Source organism: Cornus florida, unplaced genomic scaffold, assembly GCF_030987335.1.
Source record: "Cornus florida cultivar Cherokee Brave unplaced genomic scaffold, ASM3098733v1 CherokeeBrave_3.0.0_Hap2_Chr04, whole genome shotgun sequence".
Taxonomy (NCBI): domain Eukaryota; kingdom Viridiplantae; phylum Streptophyta; class Magnoliopsida; order Cornales; family Cornaceae; genus Cornus; species Cornus florida.
Genome location: NW_026775574.1, coordinates 95,600,003 through 95,623,518, shown reverse-complemented (window position 1 = coordinate 95,623,518; position 23,516 = coordinate 95,600,003). Strand labels below are relative to the sequence as shown.

The 23,516-nt window shown below is 41.5% G+C and overlaps 1 protein-coding gene across 1 annotated transcript; it reads left to right on the top strand.

The window, feature by feature from the left end:
- Positions 1-1,927: 1,927 nt before the first annotated feature.
- On the top strand, positions 1,928-11,831 carry LOC132305411 (uncharacterized). Its single transcript, XM_059803054.1, has 3 exons — positions 1,928-2,709; positions 2,812-2,859; positions 11,484-11,831. Exons 1-3 carry the CDS (start codon positions 2,107-2,109, stop codon positions 11,829-11,831), a joined length of 999 nt encoding a protein of 332 aa, XP_059659037.1. The 5' UTR covers positions 1,928-2,106.
- Positions 11,832-23,516: the final 11,685 nt, after the last annotated feature.

Here is a 23,516-nt window from a genome sequence, read left to right as displayed (position 1 = left end):
AATGAAAATAAATACTCTAAAAATTCTTACACAGTTAGCTCTCAAAATAGTTTAGAAATTTAATATGCAAAAAACGAACCCTAAATGAGAAAACATGTATTTATAAATTTTTGAAAAACTAATTGTACTTTGAAAACAAGTTAATTTTGAGCATGATTATTATTTCAAAAGTCTATCTAAAAAGAGAAAGCCAAAACAGAATAGGACTGAAGTTTCCTGTTCGGTCTGCAAGAGCGCAATTTTTTTTATGCTGCCAAACTGATTCCAATTGGCCAGAATGTTTTCGAGTTAACTTAATTTTGAAAAAACTTCATTTGCAGAGCCGGTTATGCAGGACGGATCCGGTTCCGCAGAGGCAGTTTGAGAAAAGAACAAAAAAAAAAAAACAATTTAATTTTTTTTCTTTCCTAAAGGCTTAAACCCGAAAACATGCAAGTGTTATTACATACTCATACCTTACTAATACATTGTTCTTATCATCTTGGAGTGTATAAAAAGTTGGCATGATCAATCTTTAATTTCGCATCCGATCTTGAGTCTTAAAATCAAACTAAAAATTTTCGACGTGATCGTACTTGTTTTGAACTTTTTACACGAAAGTTACCCATTTACAATATTATAGTTCACATCTTGTAACCTTTTGGTTTGCTTATAATATTACCTTAAACCAGCCATTTGTTTTGGTAATGAAGATGCAAGAAATTCGTTCCCCTCTTTCTCTCTCTAGAATTCTTACACCTCAACTCAAAAAGATCCCATTCCTTTCCATTCCTTATCCTATTTATAGATATTTACAAGATATTTACAAGATATTTACTGATTGCTGGATTTGGGCCCATTCCTCCATAAGTCCTGGTCACCTTTGATGGGCTTACTCGCATTCGGCCCATATGGCAGTGTCTTTATATGGGCCGACCCAGCTGTACGGACTGAATGTAGTGTTTGCAAGTCGGATCCGGCCCATGTCGTCCGGGGCCTCCTCAACTGCCCCCATAATTGCCCTTTATTTAATAAGGGGTAATTATTGATGGCGTCTCATCATGATGTTGACGGCTCGAGATAACCACGTGGGGGAACGGACGGTCAGATCCAGAATCAATGTTCCGGGGCTCGAGGAATTTCTCGCCTTCCCGACGCTTCGGCCCTCGGGCCCCCTCGCCTTTATAATGCTCTAGAATTCCACTTCACGTCCTTTTACCGTCTCCATCATCAGTCAAGTCTCTCTCTTTCTAGAACAGTGCTAAGCTTTTTCTGGTGAAATCCTTCAAGAGTCATTCTTCCAGCGATCTTGCAGTCCTCCGAGGTTAGTTTCGTTCTTTTTTACTTTCGGCAGGCTTCCATTTACCCCCTTTTAGATTCTTCAAGCACTTCCACCATGGTTGTAGATCTGGATGTTCTTCGTATGAGACTTAGACTTCCTAACAACATCGAAGTTAGGGTTTGCCCCCAGGACGTTAACATTATGACCGGCGCCGGCCTCCTGCCCGGCGAAGTCTTATTCACGAACCTTCAATTGAATGTTGTTAGGTTCCCTCTGCACCCTTTCTTTAGTTATGTCTTCAACAGATTGGGGATATCCCCTCTGCAGGTCAACCCTAACTTCTTTAGAATCATATCTGTTATGCTCTTGTTGATGCGTGACAGAAATCTGGACCTTGACCTCATAGACCTCTTTCTGTGCTATAAGGTCAGTAAGATCCGTACTAACGAACCCTTCTACCACCTCTACCCGTTCGAGAAGATGTCCATATGTACGGACACAATAAAATCTGAGAAGGGTTGGAGGGATAGCATCGTGGGCATTAGTGGGGCTTGGTCTTCGCCGGCTGCAGAGGATTACCCAATCCCGAGCGCCTTTGGTGTCTGTTCTGTCTCCTCCTATAAGAAATTCAAATCCCATAAACATGACTGCCCCTGCGAACATGCGTTCCTCGTTTTTGCACTTTCTTATGCCGTTCCTTAGGAATACCTTGTGATGACTTGAGCTATAGTGTTTGCAGGGATAGGAGTAACTACTTGAAGAAATACGTTCTGAACGATATTCCTTCTTGCTCAGATCTCCTCACTTCAGACAACCTCTTAGCGTTCTCATCACTCGGCTACAACATGAGCAGACTTCAGATTCCTTCTTTTGGCAGGAAGAAAAATACTCCCCCAGCCACTCCTACTGCTGGGGCGACCTCCTCTCCAGCGTCAGCTTCTTCCTCAGCCACCATCTCTGACACTGTCCCGAGCACAGTGGCTATTAACCCTGTTGCCAGCGCCCCTGCTGCCAGCCAGAGCGCGTCTCCCCAAGCTACCATAGCTCCTGCTGCTGCGGGGGGCGTTCGGGACAAAGAACGAGGCAAAAGGCCTCATCCTGACAGTGAAGTCGATCCTGAGGAGGAGCCTCTCATTAGAAGGACCCGGGTCTCCGGGCCGGGTGCTCTCTTGCACCGAGCGATCAGAGCTCCTGCTCCCTCTGGGCCTGCTGCAGCTGGTGGCTCCGCTTCTGCTTCAGGCCCCCCTTCTATCCCCACCTTACCGCCATGGGCCCCTCGGTACACCCGAACGGATGGGACGTTCGTGAAACCGAACGAGACCATGCTGAAGGATGGCCAGACCGCTATGGCCTACTACAGGAGCATGTGGACTCCGAAGGACCTTGAGGCGGCAAAGGGCCTTTCCCAGAAGGATGTGTTCAGCCGCTTTCCCCAATCTGCTATGGAGGTGACTTTTATTTTCCAACTCATGAATTCTCTCATATTATTTGGTCTTGCCTTCGCCCGACCTGACTATTGGCTTAACCGTTTTTAATGTGCACCTATGCAGACATTGTTCGGAATGATGGCCATGCAGAAGCAGGTGGAGATGGGGAACGCCAAGTTTTCTGACAGCCTGGAGGTGGCTAATAAAGAAAACGACCTCCTCGCCATGAAGAATACCGAGGTACTGGCTCGGCTTGACAAAACCGAACAAGAGAGAGATGTCCTGAAGAAGGAGAATGATTCCCTTCAGGATGAGAAGGACGCCCTCCAGCTTGAAAAGAGCGTCTGGCAGACTGAGCGTGAATCAATTAGAGAAGAAAAGGCAGAACTCCAGCGCCTTCTGGCTGACGAACAGTCTGCTCGGATGGCTTTCGAGAAAAGAGCTCTGGACGAGCGTACCGCTCTGATCGATGCGATCAGCAGAGTGGGTGGTGGGATGCTGGCTCTTCACGCTCGGTTCTCAAGGGTCGGTGCTCTTAGGTATGCTCAAGGATTTCGGGAAGGTTTCGCCGACCGGGTTTCGGATGAGGGACAGACCAGCTCCACTCCGGATGAGGTAGACAAGGATCTGGGGATCGAACCTCTGGGGGTCTATGTCAACCCAGAACCCACCGAAGCGGAGCGCATATTCGATGAGTGCCAGGACATTGCTTCCTCAAGGATCATCACAGCTCCTCCTACCGCTCTGCCACTGACCGCTCCTCAATCGTCAACCGTGGTTCCTTCCATAGCCACTGCTGACGCTGAGCCCCAGCCGAACGATTCAGTCATTCACCTTGATTCCCCACCTCGTGAAGGTGAGACGGCTGATGGGGCCGAGGAGGCGAGTCGGCACGACCAGGATGCTGTTGGTACTGAGGCGTCTAGCTAGGGCTCCTTTGGATTCTTCCATTCCATATCTTTTTGTAATGATGGACATCTCTCTTTTGTAAACTCAATGCTCAATATTAATGAAACGACAGAACTCTTTTTCCCTATGTGTTGTGCTCTATTCAACTTATTTTCAATACATACATATCTTTTCTCTCTTTTTCTTTTATATTAGCTTTGCCGTGTGTTTGTTTATGGCAAGTGCCTGGCGCTCGGCTAGAATGCCACTTGCCACTTGGCTTTAAATTTTTAGCAAGTGTCTGGCGTTCGGCTCATGGTGCCAGCTGCCACTTATCTTGCTTAAGTGCCTGGCGCTCGGCTAGAATGCCACTTGCCACTTGGCTTTAGATTTTCAGCAAGTGTCTGGCGTTCGGCTCATGGTGCCAGCTGCCACTTATCTTGCTTAAGTGCCTGGCGCTCGGCTAGAATGCCACTTGCCACTTGGCTTTAAGTTTTTAGCAAGTGTCTGGCGTTCGGCTTATAGTGCCAGCTGCCACTTATCTTGCTTAAGTGCCTGGCGCTCGGCTAGAATGCCACTTGCCACTTGGCTTTAAGTTTTTAGCAAGTGTCTGGCGTTCGGCTTATAGTGCCAGCTGCCACTTATCTTGCTTAAGTGCCTGGTGCTCGGCTAGAATGCCACATGCCACTTGGCTTTAAATTTTCAGCAAGTGTCTGGCGTTCGGCTCATGGTGTCAGCTGCCACTTATCTTGCTTAAGTGCCTGGCGCTCGGCTAGAATGCCACTTGCCACTTGGCTTTAAATTTTTAGCAAGTGTCTGGCGTTCGGCTCATGGTGCCAGCTGCCACTTATCTTGCTTAAGTGCCTGGCGCTCGGCTAGAATGCCACTTGCCACTTGGCTTTAAATTTTTATAGTAGACCGTTGGAAAAGAAAGTTATTTTTTGTAAATTTCAGTAACTTGCTCATTCATACGTATTTGATTGACAACAAACAACATCCAATTAAAGCCGGAACTTAGCTTTTATTGGTAGTACCTCTTCAGAGACGTGGCGTTCCAGGGCTTGCTGACCAACCTTCCCGCCATGGTTTCCAACGTATATGCCCCCTTGCCAATGACTTCTACAATTCTGTATGGGCCTTCCCAGGGTGGCATCATTTTTTTGACCATCCCCACCTTTCTTTTCAGAACCAGATCGCCAGGGGCAAAATCCCTGTGTTTTACTCTCTTGTTGTGACTATTCGCCAACACTTGCTGATACGATGCTAACCTTATAGCCGCTGCGTCCCTCCTTTCGTCTATCATATCGAGGTTCAATCTTAACATCTTGTCGTTCTGATCTCGACTCCATGCTAAGCTTCTGATAGTGGGGACTAAATGCTCAACCGGTATAACTGCCTCGGTACCATACGCCATTGCGAACGGGCTCTCCCCAATCGGCCGCCTTAGGGTGGTTCTGTAAGCCCATAGAACGTTCGGGAGTTCATCCAACCACTTCCCCTTATGATTTTCCAGCTTCTTCTTAATGCAGGCGAAAATGGTTCTGTTTGTGATTTCTGCTTGTCCGTTGGCCTGAGGATGACTTACTGCAGCCAACTTCTGGTTGATTCCATACTCCTCCAGCACTTTCTTACTTGCCTGCTGTCGAGGTTTGTGCCATTGTCCATGACTATTGATCTGGGAACACCGAAACGGCAGATAATATTGTTCCAAATAAATCGTCTCACATGAGTCTGAGTCACGCTAGGATATGGTTCTGCTTCCACCCATTTAGTGAAGTAATCCATGGCCAGTAACACATACTTGTTCTGAGCTCTTGCAGTTGGCAGAGGACCGACCACATCCATCCCCCATTGCGCGAAAGGCCATGGCGAGGCCATTACGTGCAATTCCTCAGGTGGTTGGTGGATCAATGGTCCATATCGTTGGCATTTATCGCACCTTCGAGAGAACTCCTCCGCATCTCTTGACATGTTTGGCCAGAAATACCCTTGTGTCATTGCTTTATGCGCTAATGATCGCCCCCCAGAATGATTGCCACACACACCCTCATGAATAGCTCGCAATACCTGCTGCGACTCCGCGGGGGTGACACATTTCAAGTATGGGCCAGAGTAGGACCTTCTGTACAGCTGGTTACGCACGATGGCGTACTTTGCAGCATTCTTTTTGAGTCTCCTAGCTTCATCCCTTTGCATAGGCAAAACGCCATCTCGAATATAGGTAATGATGGGGTCAATCCAACTCGGTTCATACGGTATGACGTTGACTTGCCAAGGGTCAGAGTCCAACGGTTCTTCGAAAATAGATGGCTGGGTCACTATTCCTACTGGAATCACCCTCGCCAATGTTTCACCGCAACTCGAAGCACTACATGCTAACCGGTCTGCATCTGCATTCTGTTCCCTCGGCAGCTGTATGAATTCAATCTTTGCAAAGTCCTTGGCTTTATGCAGAACGGCAGAACGATATGCCCCCATCGTGTTATCCTTGGTCGCGTACTCACCATTTACCTGCCGAAGAATCAGCTGCGAGTCACTATACACTGTCAAACTTTTGATCTGTAGCTCTCTGGCCAACTTTAATCCATTTAGCAACGCCTCGTATTCCGCTTCATTATTGGTGGCTCGGAACTCAAGTCTGAGTGCTTGGCTCAAGGAAGTACCCTCTGGGGTTTGCAGTTTGATCCCAATTCCAGCCCCCATCTGGTTAGAGGAGCCATCCACAAAAAGTTTCCAAGAGCCGCATCTAAGGTCTTCTTCCGTATCTTCGGCGTCACATTCTAGCAGGAAATCGGCCACCGCTTGCCCCTTAACAGCTGTTCTCGGCTCATACGTTATGTCAAATGAACTCAACTCTATGGCCCACTTTGTCATTCTGCCCGAGAGCTCTGGCTTGTGCATAAGCGTTCTGATTGGGAAAGTCGTTAGAACAGCTATGGGGTGGGATTCGAAATAATGCCTCAACTTTCTTTTTGCATTTACAAGTGCAAGTACCACCCGTTCGGCCTTTGAGTATTTTTTTTCTGCCTCCGTCAGTGTTTTGCTTACATAAAATACCGGGTATTGCACCCCGTCCTTGCAACGAATCAGAACGGCACTCGTCGCGACACCAGATACTCCAAGATATAGAAATAACTTTTCTTCCGGATCTGGGGCTGACAGGACTGGTGGATTCTGCATATATTCCTTCAAATGAGTCAATGCTTGTCGTTGTTCATCCCCCCAGACCTGCCTTCCATGGCTCCGAATCGTGTCAAAGAATGGTTTGCAGTGATCTGACAATTTTGAAATAAATCGACTTAATGCAGCTATTCGTCCTGTGAGGGCTTGCACCTCTCTGATCGTCTTTGGCTCGGCATTCTTAATCAAAGCCTCTGCTTGAGCGGGGCTAACTTCGATGCCTCTGCGGTTGACCATGTGTCCCAGAAACTGTCCGGAACTCACACCGAACGAGCACTTGGTTGGATTGAGCCTCATCCCATATCGCTTTAGTACATCAAATACATCTTGCAGATGCTTCAGATGATCATCCTTCTTTCTACTCTTTACCACCATATCATCAATATAGGCTTCCACAATCTTACCCATTTGATTCTTAAAAACTTTGCTAACAAGTCTTTGATAAGTTGCTCCCGCATTCTTTAGTCCGAAAGGCATAACTCTGTAGCAGTATGTTCCTCGCTCGGTGACAAAAGAAGTTTTTTCTTCATCTGCGGGGTCCATAGGAATCTGATTATAACCTGAATAAGCGTCCAGAAAGGTTAAACGCTCATACCCAGTGGTGGCATCCACCATTTGATCAATCTTAGGCAGCGGGAAGCTGTCCTTCGGACAGGCTTTGTTCAAATTGGTGAAATCAATGCATACTCGCCATTTCCCATTCTTCTTCTGCACAACAACGACGTTGGACAACCAATTAGGGTAGTGCACCTCTCTGATAAATCCCGCATCAAGCAGCCTATCGACTTCTTCCGCTATGATCTGATTACGTTCTGGAGCAAATCTTCGCTACTTCTGTTTCACTGGTTTGAAATTGGGATTGACATTCAGGGAATGACAGGATACGGAGGGACTAATTCCAGGCATGTCGAGGTGACTCCATGCAAATACGTCGGCATTGTGGGACAAGAAATCCACTAGCTCTTGCTGCTCTTCTCTGGTCAGTCTTATACCTACTCTGGTAGTTCGTTCTGGCCTGGACTGATCGATCTGCACATCCAGAAGGGGCTCCTCGGTCAAGTCGACTGACTCCTCCACCCTATTCTGCTCGAGCGGAGGTTCCTGTAATTGCTATCTGGGGCTTGCCGAACGGACGGGCGCCTTTCCTTTCCCAACATGCTTTAGTGTGACAGAATAACACTCTTTGGCTGCAACCTGATCCCCCCGAATGTCTATCACTTTATCTCCATCGGGTCCGAGGCACCTCATGACCTGATGCAGAGTTGAGGGTACACCTTGGACTCTGTGAATCCATCCTCTTCCCATCAGGAGATTATACGAGGGGTGAATTTCCACAACCACAAAAGTTTCCATAAGAGCTCGTTCTGCAGCTTGAACTTCCACTTCCACCATCCCGACGGGCTCCACCCTCTTCCCATCGAACCCTAACAAGGGATTTCCAGTGGGCTTGAGCCTCTCTGGTTTAATCTCGAGCCTGTCAAATGTGTCCCTCGGCATGACATTCGCACTGCTCCCAGGATCGATCAGAACTTTGCGCACCAAGCAATCTGCCACTGTCAAACTGACTACCAACGGGTCGTCATGAGGTAGTTGAACACGCTGCAAGTCTGTCCAGTTGAACTTTATCTGCATCGACGGGCTCTGCTGGTGTAGAGTATTCACACTGCCGACCCTTTTCTTCATCTGCGCCTGCCGCAGGCGCACCCGGAGCAGCTCATCTGACTCTTCACTAGGCTCGGGTCGACCATGGATAGCATTGATTATACGAACTGATTGTGAATTGTAGGAGCTTTGTTTATGACTCCTTTTTATTTGTTCCACCGGTCGATTCTGCTCCATCGCCGAACCTTGAACATAACTCGCGAACTCCCCTCTAGCTATCAACATCTCCACTTGCCTCCTCAGGTTCCTGCATTCGTTAGTCTGATGACCGAAATCAGAATGAAAAGCACAATGTTTAGTTTGATCCCTCTGTTCGAGGGGTTGCCTAATTGGCAGTGGTGGATGAAACTTATCTTTGTTCTCCTGATACAGCCTCGCCAGAGTGACCTTCAGCGGAGTAATCAGCTCTTCCTCCCTGGACCTTTTTTCTGCCTTCCAAGAGGTCTGACGTTGCGGCTGAGCCTGCTTCTGCCTGATCTTTGCCTTGGACTTTTCCTCGGTCGACACAAGCGACGTTGTCCGAGCATTAGCTGCCTCCTCTTCTTCTAGGCGCACAAAGCCATCGGCTCTTTCATTGAGTTCATCCATAGTAGTCGGCGTGTTCACTACCAGACTGGTGTGAAACGGAGTTCCGCGTGTCATGGCTAACTTGAAGGCTTGAACTGCTGTAGAAGGGTGGCATTCGATCACCATACTCTTAGTGAGATTAAACCTGGTAAGAAAGGCCTGGAGACGTTCATCCTTGTGCTGCCTCATCGTGAATAGGCTCGAGATGTCCTTCGGCGGGCGCTTGTTCCCATAGTACTGGCTTATGAACCGATCGCACAGGTTTCGGAAACTACCAATGGAGCTCCTAGGCAAGTTTTTGAACCAGCTGAGCGCCGGTCCGGCTAGGCTTGTAGGGAAACATTTGCACATTAAAGAGTCGTTTTCCGTATTCAGGGCCATTTTCAACTGGATATGATACACATGATCGATCGGATCGGTCGTTCCGTCGAGCAGAATAAAGACTGGCATAGCAAACTTCCTTGGATGCGGGGCATTCAAGATCTCGTCGGTGAATGGTGAATCCACCGTCCGAGCTGCGGATCGGAGAGCTTCATTCTCTCTCTGGAGTCCAGCGGTAGCTCTGTGAGTTACGGTTCTGCCCTCCGAACCGTGATGAGTGATAGTAACCATGGAGGGCCGGTAAGACGGATCGAACGACCGTTCCTCTATGAACTCTCTTTGCCAAGGCGACGCTACTCGACGGCGATCAACCTCCATCACTTCCTCTCGGTCGAACCTTTCCCGATGCGGATCAACGTGAGTCGATCCTTCGTGATCTTCAACTCGACGAACATTTGGCGGCAAATTGTCCATCATCCTTTCATCACGGTGGTGAGCTGACTGATTGTTCTCGTCCTGTTCGCCTTGATGCGCGATATTAGATTGAACACCTCCTTCTCCGACCGGGAGTGGATGCGAAACCGCAGGTATTTGCCGATGTTGCATTCCAGCTTTCAATTCTGCATTCTCTTCTCAATCAAGTTCATCAACTCCTCAAGCTTTGTTTGCTGGACAGCCTCCATCGGATTGGAGCTTTCACCTATCATTATTCCCGAACGGAGTAAAGGCATTAATCTCAAGTTCGCAAGTAGATCCGAGCTTTGTGAGTAGGAATTTTTAGATCTGGCTTCTAATTCTCCGAATTATGCTCACTGTTTACGAGATCTGAATTGTCTGAACTCTAAATCCGTCAGATCCTGCCACAATCGAACAACTCGTTGTTGCGTAGATCTGAAGTCACTCCTGCCAAAGCTTCAAGAATTGTAATTCCTCCAGAGTAGGTCACAATCGCTCAGATCTGGATCCAAATCCCAAAGATCGAGTCTCGATCAACCGAATTGGTTTGAATCCACTCGATATTCCTCATTGATCAACCAAACTTCCATGCGTTTCCCACAGACGGCGCCAATTGAAGATGTAAGAAATTCGTTCCCCTCTTTCTCTCTCTAGAATTCTTACACCTCAACTCAAAAAGATCCCCTTCATTTCCATTCCTTATCCTATTTATAGATATTTACAAGATATTTACAAGATATTTACTGATTGCTGGATCTGGGCCTATTCCTCCATAAGTCCTGGTCACCTTTGATGGGCTTACTCGCGTTCAGCCCATATGGCAGTGTCTTTATATGGGCCGACCCAGCTGTACGGACTGAATGTAGTGTTTGCAAGTCGGATCCGGCCCATGTCGTCCGGGGCCTCCTCAGGTAATCTTGTGAAACCTGTAATTAGTACCTATGGAGCATGGCATCTACTTTTTCACTACTTTTGTCCCTTTCCAGCATAACAACAAAAATTTATTTATTTTATTTATTATTATTATTTTTTTCAGTCCTTCACTGATTGACTTTGAAGGTGACATGCTCACATTTTCCATGGCATCGTGGAAAAATAGCATTACTAACACTTCGATGTTCCTTGTTAAGACATTTCACGTTTGAAGACCAATTGACTTGAGAAATGCAACACAAATCATCTTCATGAAAAATAATAAGGGTATTAACATCTCCAATAACATGTTGAAAAAAATACATCCCATCATATTCAAAATTTTGTATTGAATGGTAATTAACAATTTATTAGTGAAACTAAGTCTAATAAATTTGTAGATAATACACAAATAGTTAACATGGGTATTTTGATACATGGGTACTTTCCAAAATTTCTATAAAACTCCCATGGATAACAAATAATTAAAGACTTGAAATTTATGGATCTATAAGTCAAATTAATTCCATACCCCACTTTCATTTCCAAATACTACGTACTTATCATTTTTAATGAAGAATATTTACCAAAAAAATGAATAAATGAAAGAAGCTATATAAATAGTACATAGCATAAAAAGAAGCTACATTATATAACACGTGCAATGAAAGTTCCATGGCACTAAGAACATCTCCAGCCCACTTGCTATATGGGCTGTCAATTCAAAATATATCAGGTGGGCTTAAAACTGGGCTCTCCAATGCAATGCTATATGGGCCACTATTTTTTAACTTTGTTATTTCTTATAGACTGGGGCTACAGAAAAGAAGGGACAGCTCCAATTTCGCTCGTATTTATCTAGGGCAACAGAGAGAGAGAGAAGAGAATGGTGGCAACGGAAACAGAAGAGACCGGCCACCAGCGACAAAAAGTTAATCTCTTCCTCATCGTTGTCTCTCCGATTCGTTGCCGGGTCACCATCAATCCATTGCTCTTCCTCATTGTTGTTAGACTCATTTTGTCCCTCATCGTTGTCCCTCCGATTCGTCGCTGGGTCACCGTCAATCCATTGCTCTTCCTCATTGTTGTTAGACTCATTTTGTCCCTCATCGTTGTCCCTCCGATTCGTCGCTGGGTCACCATCAATCCATTGCTGACCTCGAAGGTACACTGTTGTTCATTATCTTCCTCTCAGCTCTAATCTAAATCTTCTAGAAAGCAGAATCAATCAAAAATGGATTCATTAATATTATTATTTTTTTAAATGATTGCAATATACGTGAGGGAAAATTTGGGTGAATTGGGTCTTTGATTTTGCTTGATATACAACAAGATTTTTTAGTTAGATTGTTGATGAGAATATAAATTTAGATAATTTAATGTTAATTGCAGGGTCTCCAAACCTTCTAAGATCTTTGCTGAGAAATTTTTGGCTCTAGTTACCGGCTTCTTTTTCTTTACTTGGTAAGCTCTTTCTCATGTGATGTTTGTGTAATCATGATAATGTATGTGTCTCAATTACTTGTGCAGCTCAATTAGATAATTTTATGCTAAATTCAAGTTATAGTTTCTTTCTGAACCTCCGATAAAATTGGAACAAATTTACTGGGGAAAAAAAAAAAAAAAAGTAGTGGTAATTGTTTGATGCACTTTTTTAATTGAAATATATGTTACATCAATTATTCTATACCAGTGTGAAATGTTAGAAGTAACATTTTGAAACAAGACATGTTAAGTATAGGTGTTGGGATTTTCCAAGTTCAATATGCAACTAGGAAGCATATTGATAATTTAGGTTTATCATATGATTTTGGTCAAAAAAATTGTCTCCTTTTAATTTATCTTTTTTTAAAATAAGCTCAAGGTACAGATATATAGTTTGGTTCATGTGTCCTTAGGCTTGAAGACATATATTTGAATATATATCGTTGTATACATGGTGATTAATATGGAGCAGATTTTATACAATCTATTAGATAACATTAATCAATTAGTAACACTAATCTATTAGATTTTATACAATCTATTAGATAATAGTTTTGAATCAAATCAATGCATTTTAATGTGATCATTATCATTCTTTGTTTGATAACACTAATCTATTAGAAACCTTACATCTGCATAACATACTTTCAAGGTCCAAACTGTTCTTTCTCTTCAACCACACTATTTACGTTTGTGTTTTAAAATATATATCAACTTCAACACAGTTCTATTTGTAAAAATTTATGGGCTTATTTATCATGACAATATAGACTCAATTCAAAGTTGATGACTTCTCATTCTTCAAGAGAAAAGGTGGAAAACATATGTGCATTAAAAATAAAACAAGAACATCAATATTTAAATCAAAAAGAAAGAAGCAAATGTACATTAAACATCAAAGAGAATCAATCAGTATCAAATGATAGGTGCTAATTTTAGGTTCATTTTTATTCAGGTTGTGCATTTTCAAAGGTTAAATCAGATGGTGGATTGGGTTTTATAGTTGGTTCAGAATGTGTGTCTTCAATCCAAAATTTTAAAAGGGGTTTTCTGTGTATTTCTTTGGAAGATATGGAGGGTAAGGAACTCTGTGTTGCATGGAGAAGGTCAGGAGTTGGCGTTAGTGGCAGCAAATGGCATTATTTGGGAGGTGCTGAGTTTCTTCTCAATTGGTTTAGATGCTTTTAGGGATGCTTTTTCCGGATGAAATAAGCTAAAGTTCAGTTGCAGGGTGCGCTGTGGTTTGACATTCCATTTACAAGATTGCATTGCAGGATTGGAGATTGTTTTACATTGTGCTGTGGTTTGACAGATAAGATTTTTTCACTTTACATATTCGACACAAATGACTTGCTGTTGGTATACCTTGATTGGTTGCTTGTATCTTTGACACCAATGACTTCTTGTTGGTTTTTCTTGACTGGTTGCTTGCTCCAGGAGCTGCTGCTACTGAAATTTTTTGATGGGCTTCTTGGTTTTGTTAATGTATCCTAGTTTCAGATTAGGATGGTTGGAAATGGGTTTAGTCCATTTTCTTTTATGTATTGGAGAATTTCTCCTGTTGTAATTGAACTACTATTTTGATTTCTTTTATAAAATACTCCATTCAGAAAAAAAAAAAAAAATTGATTACATTAATTTGATCATTTTATTTTTTATTTTTTTTGGTCCTTTTTTGACCTGCCGCATTTTAGATTTTTGCTTCTTTTTTATTAGGTTTAATTATAGTTTCCTCTTAATGTCTATAACTTGACTTGGAATGTGCCTAATATTAATATTATTGATGCAAATATGAATGGTGGGAATGGTAGTTGAAAAAGAATGGTAATTGTGTTAAAAAATAGCATTTTGCATAAAATGCATCATTGGAGCAGAATTGCTAAAATGTAGCATTTTGACACTGTAGCACTGTCAAAATATAGATTTGGCATCCGAATTTAGCTTTTTAGCATTGGAGATGCTCTAAATGGGTTATTTGACCCACCGCCAAAGGCACTAAACAATTAATATGATTACAATATGTACCAACCAATGTCGGTCCACACGCGCTACTTGAATTTTAATTATACTATATACATATATATTACGGAGTAAACAATATGATTTCAATATATACCAAACAATGTCTATCCGCAATGGCCAAAAATTTTTACTTGAATTTTCTTTCAGTTTTCGAATTATGTCTATCCGCAATGGCCGAATTATGAATGTGACTTGCTCACGTTCTCCACAGCTTCTAAGAAATATAACAGAAATCATTCATTACCACTTGAAAGCTGTGGTGTGACATGTTGTCCAAAATATGGTTTAAATATACCATACACTATACTATTACTTTTTAAATATTATACATAAATATAATGTGTGTATATATATAATTATTATTATAAAATAATAATTTGTATATATAATATCTTATAAAATAAAATAAAAGAATCTGGAAATAAGTTGAAGTTAGAATTTGATTCTATATCTTTAAGACAGATTTGCCCCGTTATGGTGCTAATGGACTCAGTGACGTCTATCTCCCAGGATACAGCGACTTTTACTTCCTTCGGTAGTAGCACTGCAAACCAAATGATAGGCGAACCGGCTCGGTGTAGTACTCTCTGACTCGAACTCTGACTCGTAGTGACTGACTAAACTTGGACTAGGAGTGACTGACTAAGACTCGAACCTAAAGACAAGGGTTCGTACCCATAGACACTTATAGAAAAAGAGAAATGAGAGAATTCAGAATTAGAGAAAAGGATTTTGAATTGGAGTACTTTGGAATGAACCCAAGGGTTAAATAGTCCTCTTGGTATCTTTAGGTTTTAATATTTTTTCGATGTGGGACAAATATTTTTCACATTTTACAAACCCATTTAAGCCTATCAAACACCTTACTTTGAAGGTAATTTCTCATTCACTCGGAAACGGGTTTGAGAAAGTAAATATACCACATTGATCTCCTTACGGAGAGGAATGCACTTGTCTATAGATCCGCAAACAATTCTTAGCAGAATCTATTCAAAATCTCATCCAAAGCTTATGTTTTTAATGCCCCCGTTTCCAACAATCCCCCACATGAATGGAAATTTGCGTAAATTGCAAATGAAGAAGATACAGACACTAGAGAGAGTACTATTGGAAAGTAACTGCATCGGGATAGGTAGCTTTTGGCCTTAAACCTTCCCTAGTATATTATTATCGGATTTACTGACTAACCAGTGAACATGATGTCTTAAACTGTTCAGCCGTTGATGTAAACCAAGACAATAACAAGCACACAGTTCCTTCCCGCACAAAGTCGGTTCTCATGGTTGTGTTCATATGGCCCTGAACAACTCCTGGTATTTCATAAGTGCTCTAGAATACTTAGTCTTAGAAGTTCTCATAGAAGCGACCCCACTTCACACTCATATAGGTGATTTCTTATTAAGATTATCCTACTATACCCCACTTGAATTTTCAAGGTATAAAAGTCATTAAAAGTATAACTTAAATTACATATAAAAGGAAATAGTAAAAAAAAAAAAAAAAAAGAGACCATTTCTAACAGTATTATTTTTTTACAAAAAATTTCTAAAATATTTGTTCACAAATTTTTTTAAAAAAAATTTCAAAAGACAAAGAAATATAAATCATACATATTTATTTGAAAATAAAAATAAAATAATCAAAATCATAAATCATAAATATATTTTTTACAATAAAAATAAACTACATATAAAAGGAAATAGTAAAGAAAATAAAAATAAATAAATAAATAAAGAGCCTGTAATGATCCTGATTTTTCCTATTTTTCACTTTCTGGGTTTTTTTGATTTTTCTGAATTATTTTCATTCCGTCTCGTTTTACGTGCCGAATACTGTGGGGTGTGCCGGGTGAGTGGTAAGAGTTGATTGGGATATTTCCTTGAGTTCAGAACTTTTGAAAATGCATTGGTTGTCATTTCGACATTTTTCTATTTTTCGGGTCAAGAGCTCCCAGGTGGGACCCGTTACGGAAGTTGTTGAGCACAGGGATTGTGTTTTGGGTTTATTTTATTTCATGCATGATTATTTAGTAAATGTTTGTGTGACTATGTGTAACAAACCAAACCAGGGGTCCAGATCACTAACCGGGTCCTTACCCGAACCCGAGGACATACTAGTGGTAAAATGGTCTTTTTACAATATAAAAGGATAACCCATCCTTAAAGTAGTAAAATGAGGTCTAAAAAAACTATTCTAGTCATTCCATGATGCTTGGTGAGGTTCCACGGTCGCCGGATACAAATTCCCAAAAGTACCCTCACCCGATTCAAAGAAATTTCTGACACTGTCCCACTAAAATGATCATAACTCTTAACATGGATGGAATTTAAGGATAAGGTTAGTCTCATTGGAAAGCCAACTCAAAATTCTTGAAAATGGACTTAAGAATGACCCTATTTGGGTCCGGAACGAAGAAGTTATGACCATCTGAAGTCTGGTGATAAAAGTTGTCAAACTGTAGAAGACAAAATTGTGCACTGGGGGACTTGAACCGGTTCCAGATGGGCAGTATGCCCATTCTCGAACCAAAGATCCCCTCTTGAACCGGTTCAATGGGGCTGAACCGGTTCAAGATGCCCAGAACCTCCAAAATGCCCCAAACCGCCTAAAATTGTGATTTTGTTCACCTTGGCACAACTTTGGTCCTTTGGTAACCTTACTCAAAGCCTAAACCTATCCTAAATCATCCATTTAATGGTGGAACTAACACATTTAAATGGTAATGAAATCAAATATGGCCATACATGGGTCCAATATATCATTAAATTTAAACAAAAACGTCATACATTTAAAATTATAGCCTTAAGGCCTTACATGGATATTGAAATCATAATGAGGCCTCTAATTGCAAATGAATGGTCTCAAGACCATTTCCGACCATGTAGGTGATACCAAATGTTCCTTAATATTATATACAACAAATAAGAGTAAAATGCATATTGAGTACAAAAGCCCAAGTCCATCAACCCGACTAAACAGGTGGTGGATTGTCATCCGCCATTTCTTTGTCCAAACCTAAAAAATGTTAATAATAAAGGGGTGTGCATAAAGCTCAGTAGGAAGTGTTTAAGACACACCTCTTATGACCCCATAAATCCACGTATAGAATAGAAAACAAGAGAACGGGATCATATTATACCGGGGATGCAAACCATAACTGTAATATCCAGTATAAACACAAACGTCATCCAAGTCACAAATACGCCATGTCTGCCGATGAAATGCAATGCCGTGCTCATGTCGCTCCCCATTTCTGAAACATTTCCGTTTCAACTTCCAAACTGTTAGTATAATCCGACCAAAGGCACCTCCAAGGCGTCACGAATGAAGGGTTGATTAACTATCCACGATCACAAGGCACCTCCTAGGTGTCCGGTTTTCGCAATACTTTTCAAAACAATTTTCCCAAAAATCCTTTCACTTGCTTTTAAAACATTTTTCCCTTTTCCTTTCCCAATGGATCATGAATGCCTCATGCTTCTAATTGTTAATCTCACTATAGAACATCATACATGCTTACAAATTAAATTTCTAAAACAAGTACCTCATGCTTTCATTCAACATTAATTTAGCATATTAAGCTTATAAAGAGAAATTTCCATTTCACAAGTGCATGCTATCACACAATTTGACAACTAACAGATAATATGATATTTCCTATATGCAACACATAAGTAATTAGCAAGAATTCAAGCCAATTAAGTATGCAAATCAACAATTTGTAGAAATTTAACTCACAAAAGCATAAGAAAACATGTATTAGAGACCCCAACCTCAAATCAAGTAAAAAGCCCCAATTTGTGCCCTAGATCTTGAAAACCAAAGAGTGCCAACCTAGAAATTGCTCCGATCAACTTGTAAATCTCGTCGTGAGCTTCAGTTTGCCACAAACGGCACTAAAAAATACCAAGTATCGAAAGAGAGATCAAGAATTGAAATTTGGAACCCAAAAGAAAAGAAAAAATCTAGAACAAGAAGGGGAGGGAGAGAGATGCAGGAGAAGAGAGAAAAATGAGAGACTAAAAAGGTGGTCTCTAACCCCTTTAAGGGGGGTGGTGGGTCCCACTTTATTTTTCTTTTATTTTCCTTTTTTTTTTCTATTTAATTCTCACCCTATATATATATATATATATATATATATATATGCACCAACTATACAATAACCACATTTAACACATTGAATAAAATAAATATGATGCAAATGAACCCAACCAAAATCCCCGTGTGCAACAATTCCGGTAGTGGGTTCCTCACGGAACCGTTTGGCCCGAAAAACTGAAAATGCCAGAATGACCACCCTTGCATTTCAAAGAGCCCTGAACTCAATGAAATGCTCCAATCAACTCCCGGACATAATAGGCACACTCCATGGTGTCCGGCACGTAAAAACGAGGAAGGACGAAAATACCCTCGAAAAATCAAAAAATTCTAAAAAAATGAAAAATGATGAAAATTGGAATCATTACAATCTACCCTCCTTAAAAGATTTCGTCCTCGAAATCTACCCTCCTTAAAGAATGAGGCCACAACCACACACCTTCCGAGAATACCACACAAAACCGCAGAGCTAAGGACCTAACAACCTTATTGCCTTTGACACCCGATGTCAATAGGCAATTACACAATGTTGCTAGAAAACCCAATGATCACCACCCTATAAGGGTACTCATCACTCACAACATCATACACAAAACCCGCTGAATTCTACACTCGTCTTAAAACCAACACTGGTCCCCGCTACACTGTTACACAAGACTTGAAAGAAGAATGGTCATAAGACCCCTGAACATGACATCATCCTATCTCAACCCATCCCTTTAAAGGACACACAAGTCCCAGACAAGGAGTACTATCCACCACATAATCGGACTCAAACTCAGATCTACACCTCTCAGTCAGACCAACACTTGCCATCCAATATACGGCTATACGACTGCATAATCATACAACGACCACTAACCACACCAACCGGCAATTATTATACTAATCAACCTTGAGATAACTAAATGATGAATCTAACAATCATACAATCATGAGTCTCCAAACCAATAAAGCGTATTATCCTGTGCCCATAACTCAAATTCTCAAAACAAGATCTTTAATAATCAGGTGGATTGGACACTTGGTCCCACCTAACATACCTCGTCACCCGAGACAACCTCCTAAATCCACACCATCACACTGACACAACACCCAACACCATACTTTTCACTATTTATGATAACTTGAAACAATCATTGACCTTTGACCCGACATCGTGTTAAAAAGGGATTGATTCAAGAGAAATAGTTGGCCAGGCCATTCTCATCCTCAATCCGACCTTGACATAAATATCGTTCATGTCCTTAGGTCCAAACCTCAAACACAGTCCATAAAACAACCACGAGATCCATTCTCTAATCAATCTATCGCCTTACATAACCTCAACGGTTATATAGTCACATACATACTCTAAAAATCCCAATTATACCTTAATCATAACAAACTAAAAGTAACATAGCGCCAACACCACAATCATCAATCAACCTAAAAGCTTTCCAGTCACCTTATATTACCTATAACAGGTAGTCAACATCATAACATCATTTAATTCAATTCTTATTTCTTCAAAACGCATAATATGATCGTCTCGAAACCTCAAAACCAAAGTCAATCGTTCCTATTATTCCTCAATAGAATCACACATTCACTTTCTAGCTACTCAGTACTCAAAGAACACCAACATTTATCCTTAAGACACTGTTCAAACCAGACATCAACAAAACACCCGAGTACATGACTTACATCACATCACCTAACCATCCTCAAACTGCCGTTCACGACACATTCTCTAGTCATCACCGCTAGTACTAAACACCGGGAACATACCATCCCTAATCGGCAAATCATGCCTCACACACCACCCATCAAGAACACTTTCAGAACAAGCACCACAAAACCAAAGACTCCACCTCCCTCTGTGGAATTAACCAAACCTTTACTGGTGAACTCTAATAACACAACAACTTACATACAGGTTTGTCCATCTGCAGACGCACACAACTCCTAAAAGGAGAATAAGACTTATGATGAACGAAGTCTTTGCCAGGATTAGAACAAATGGAAAAATGGTAATGATCCCCGCTCTCACAAGAGACTGACAACTAGCACCTGAATGAACTAAACACCCTATCACACGTTACGCACCAATCGTCCAACCATAGACACCCAACCTCACCTGAGATGAAATGAACTTCCTACACACAAAGAGAAGAACCAATTGAAAACATATAAGGGACTACGATCTCGATTCCAGGCAATCTCGCCACTAACGGACCGTTACACTCTATCAATATAGAAATCTCACATACGATACACCGCGATACCCTTGCTAACCAAAACCAATTAGGTAAGGGCACCGACGCTCACGTTATACTGACTTAAGAAACAATTACAGCCCTTCAGACTCCACATCCCGTTCTACCTAGAATCAATCACTCCCAACCGACAACCTCTATGCCATAAAATAACACTTTACTGTCCATTACATCTCTACCTACCCAGACAGCATTGTCTCGATCACACTGCGCATAAGACCCGTAACCTCAGTCACAATAACCCACTGACTTTTTAAAAGGAAAAGATGCCTACTTGACAACACCACTCTTATTGGCTCTAAAAACTAAGTTGCTCACCATTACCTCGACTGATGCACAACCCCTTCACCTACCTGATAATACGCAATAAACAACTTACAATCTCTAAACCACATTTGGATCATACCTCAAACCATTAAGCTCATCAATACTAAACATCACACCATAACACCATATCACCTCTACTACCACTCATTCTAACAATAGTTCAAACCTATCATCCCACCGTACCATTAAGCCATTACTAAGGGATTCTCCCTCAAACATCCTTAAGATGATACCACTATAACAAGAAAATAACTATCATCCTCAATACTCCCCATAACGACCACTACATTCCACTAGAAAAGAACCTCCATACGGCAATGCCATGCCAACAAATCCTCAAAACAAAATGGCTCAAAACCTAGAATGTTCAACACCTAATTGTCTCCTTAAAACCATCAATGATGCAATTAGTCACCAATGCTTATCCAGCTACTTGAATCACTATTCCTAAGGCAATCTACATGCCTAAACAATGAAACTTCACGTACTAGGTTCAACATCACTACTTCTCATCATTCCCGTTCCTCAGAACACCCTTGGCCCCGACAAAAGTTGAATGGGGCTACCAACTAAACCTACAAGATCAACCTCATCCCAAATCATTCTTGTTACCAGTCTACCTTTTTAAATCTTCAAACAATAAATACTACCTTTTCATACTTCAGACGCAACATAAAATTCAACTCCAGTCCACAGCTTTCAAATCCTAGAACACAGTCCATTTGATAACACAGTACCTACCATCAATCACCTTATTCACAAACAACTAAACACTTCAATGACCTCATACAACCTGCCCTATCGTGCAACCCTGCACTACACAGCTAAAACTAACCACTATACACCACCTCAAGGCTCTCTCGACAACCGATACAACCTACAACCCTACTCATCCACCGAGCTATGAAATCAACTCACTGAGAGTCAATTAACCACAACACGCTCCTTAGACCATACCAGGACACCCGTAATATATATCTACAGCCCATAAATTACATTCGTGACTTAGACAACCTCAGTCACTCCTACTACAACTGGTTTGAAAAGAACCTCTGTACCAAACCGTGACCCAAGTCACAAACACTAACCTCCTAAGGTCGTACCGAAACCCTCACACACACCTGACCTCCATGATCACAAGAACCCATCCATCGATGCATGAGACTCACACACAACACATCCACCATGCCATGAAATATAAACCCGTTCAAAAGTCGTGCTCTAAGCACCACACAAATGCAACAAGGAAATCTAAACGACTACACACCAAATAGCTCAATCCACGAGCTAAGGGACCAAGCAATTCGTTCGATGAGAACTGGCATCCAAACAATCCTAGAGCAACCGAGCTCCTCACCTACTCAAGTCAAAACTCACACAACCATCCCATGCTCGACAGTGTATACACATAAGAAAATAGGTATATACACAAGACATACTTATATATATACATTCACAATAACCGAAGCATAATCCTTGACACGACCTTGTCCTATCACATAATTTTTAAACAATAAGTCCATTAAATTATTATGTGAAATTAAATATCCTTTTCATCCTCATCATCATTTCATATACTATACACTTGCACAATCCGTGCTCACAACTTGCCATCTTATCAAGTATAACGTGCTTTTAAATACATTCCCAATTCATCTTCATAGTTGGATCATATAACTACTTCACATGCATGGCTATGTAACATAAATTTTAACATTTAAGCACATAAGCACTTAGCAAATAGGCATGCCTTCAAATTTGTGAACACGTACACAAGTAACAAGTAAACATGCTTCTCAAAACATTAAACAGCTTAACAGTTTACTTCCAAATCAACTGAAGTCCCACTTAGGTCAACCCTACCCGTTGTCCTTAGGTTTTCGAACCTAAAGCTCTGATACCATTTTGTAATGACTCAAATCAGGGGTCCGGATCGCTAACCAGAACCCGAGAACATACTAGGGGTAAAATGGTCTTTTTACAATATAAAAGGATAACCCATCCTTAAAGTAGTCAAATGAGGTCTAAAACAACTATTTTAGTCATTCCATGATGCTCAGTGAGGTTCCACGGTCGCCGGATAAAAATTCCCAAAAGTACCCTTACACGATTTAAGAAAATTTTCGACACAATCCCACTAAAATGATAATAACTCTTAACATGGATGGAATTTGAGGATGAGGTTGGTCTCATTGGAAATCCAACAAAAAATTCTTGAAAATGGACTCAAGAATGACCTTATTTGGGTCAGGAACGAAGAAGTTATGACCGTCCAAAGTCTGGTGATCAAAGCTGTCAAACTATAGAAGACAAAATAGTGCACTGGGGGACTTGAACCTATTCAATGGTCTTGAATCGGTTCAAGATGGATAGTATGCCTATTCTCGAATCAAAGATCCCTTTTTGAACCGGTTCAATTGGGCTGAACCGGTTCAAGATGCCTTGAACCTCCAAAATGCCCCAAACTGCCTAAAATTATGATTTTATTCACCTTGGCACAACTTTGGTCCTTTGGTAACCTTATTCAAAGCCTAAACCTGTCCCAAATCATCCATTTAATGGTGGAACTAACATAATTAAATGGTAATGAAATCAAATATGGCCATACATGGGTCCAATATATCATTAAATTCAAACAAAAACGTCATACAT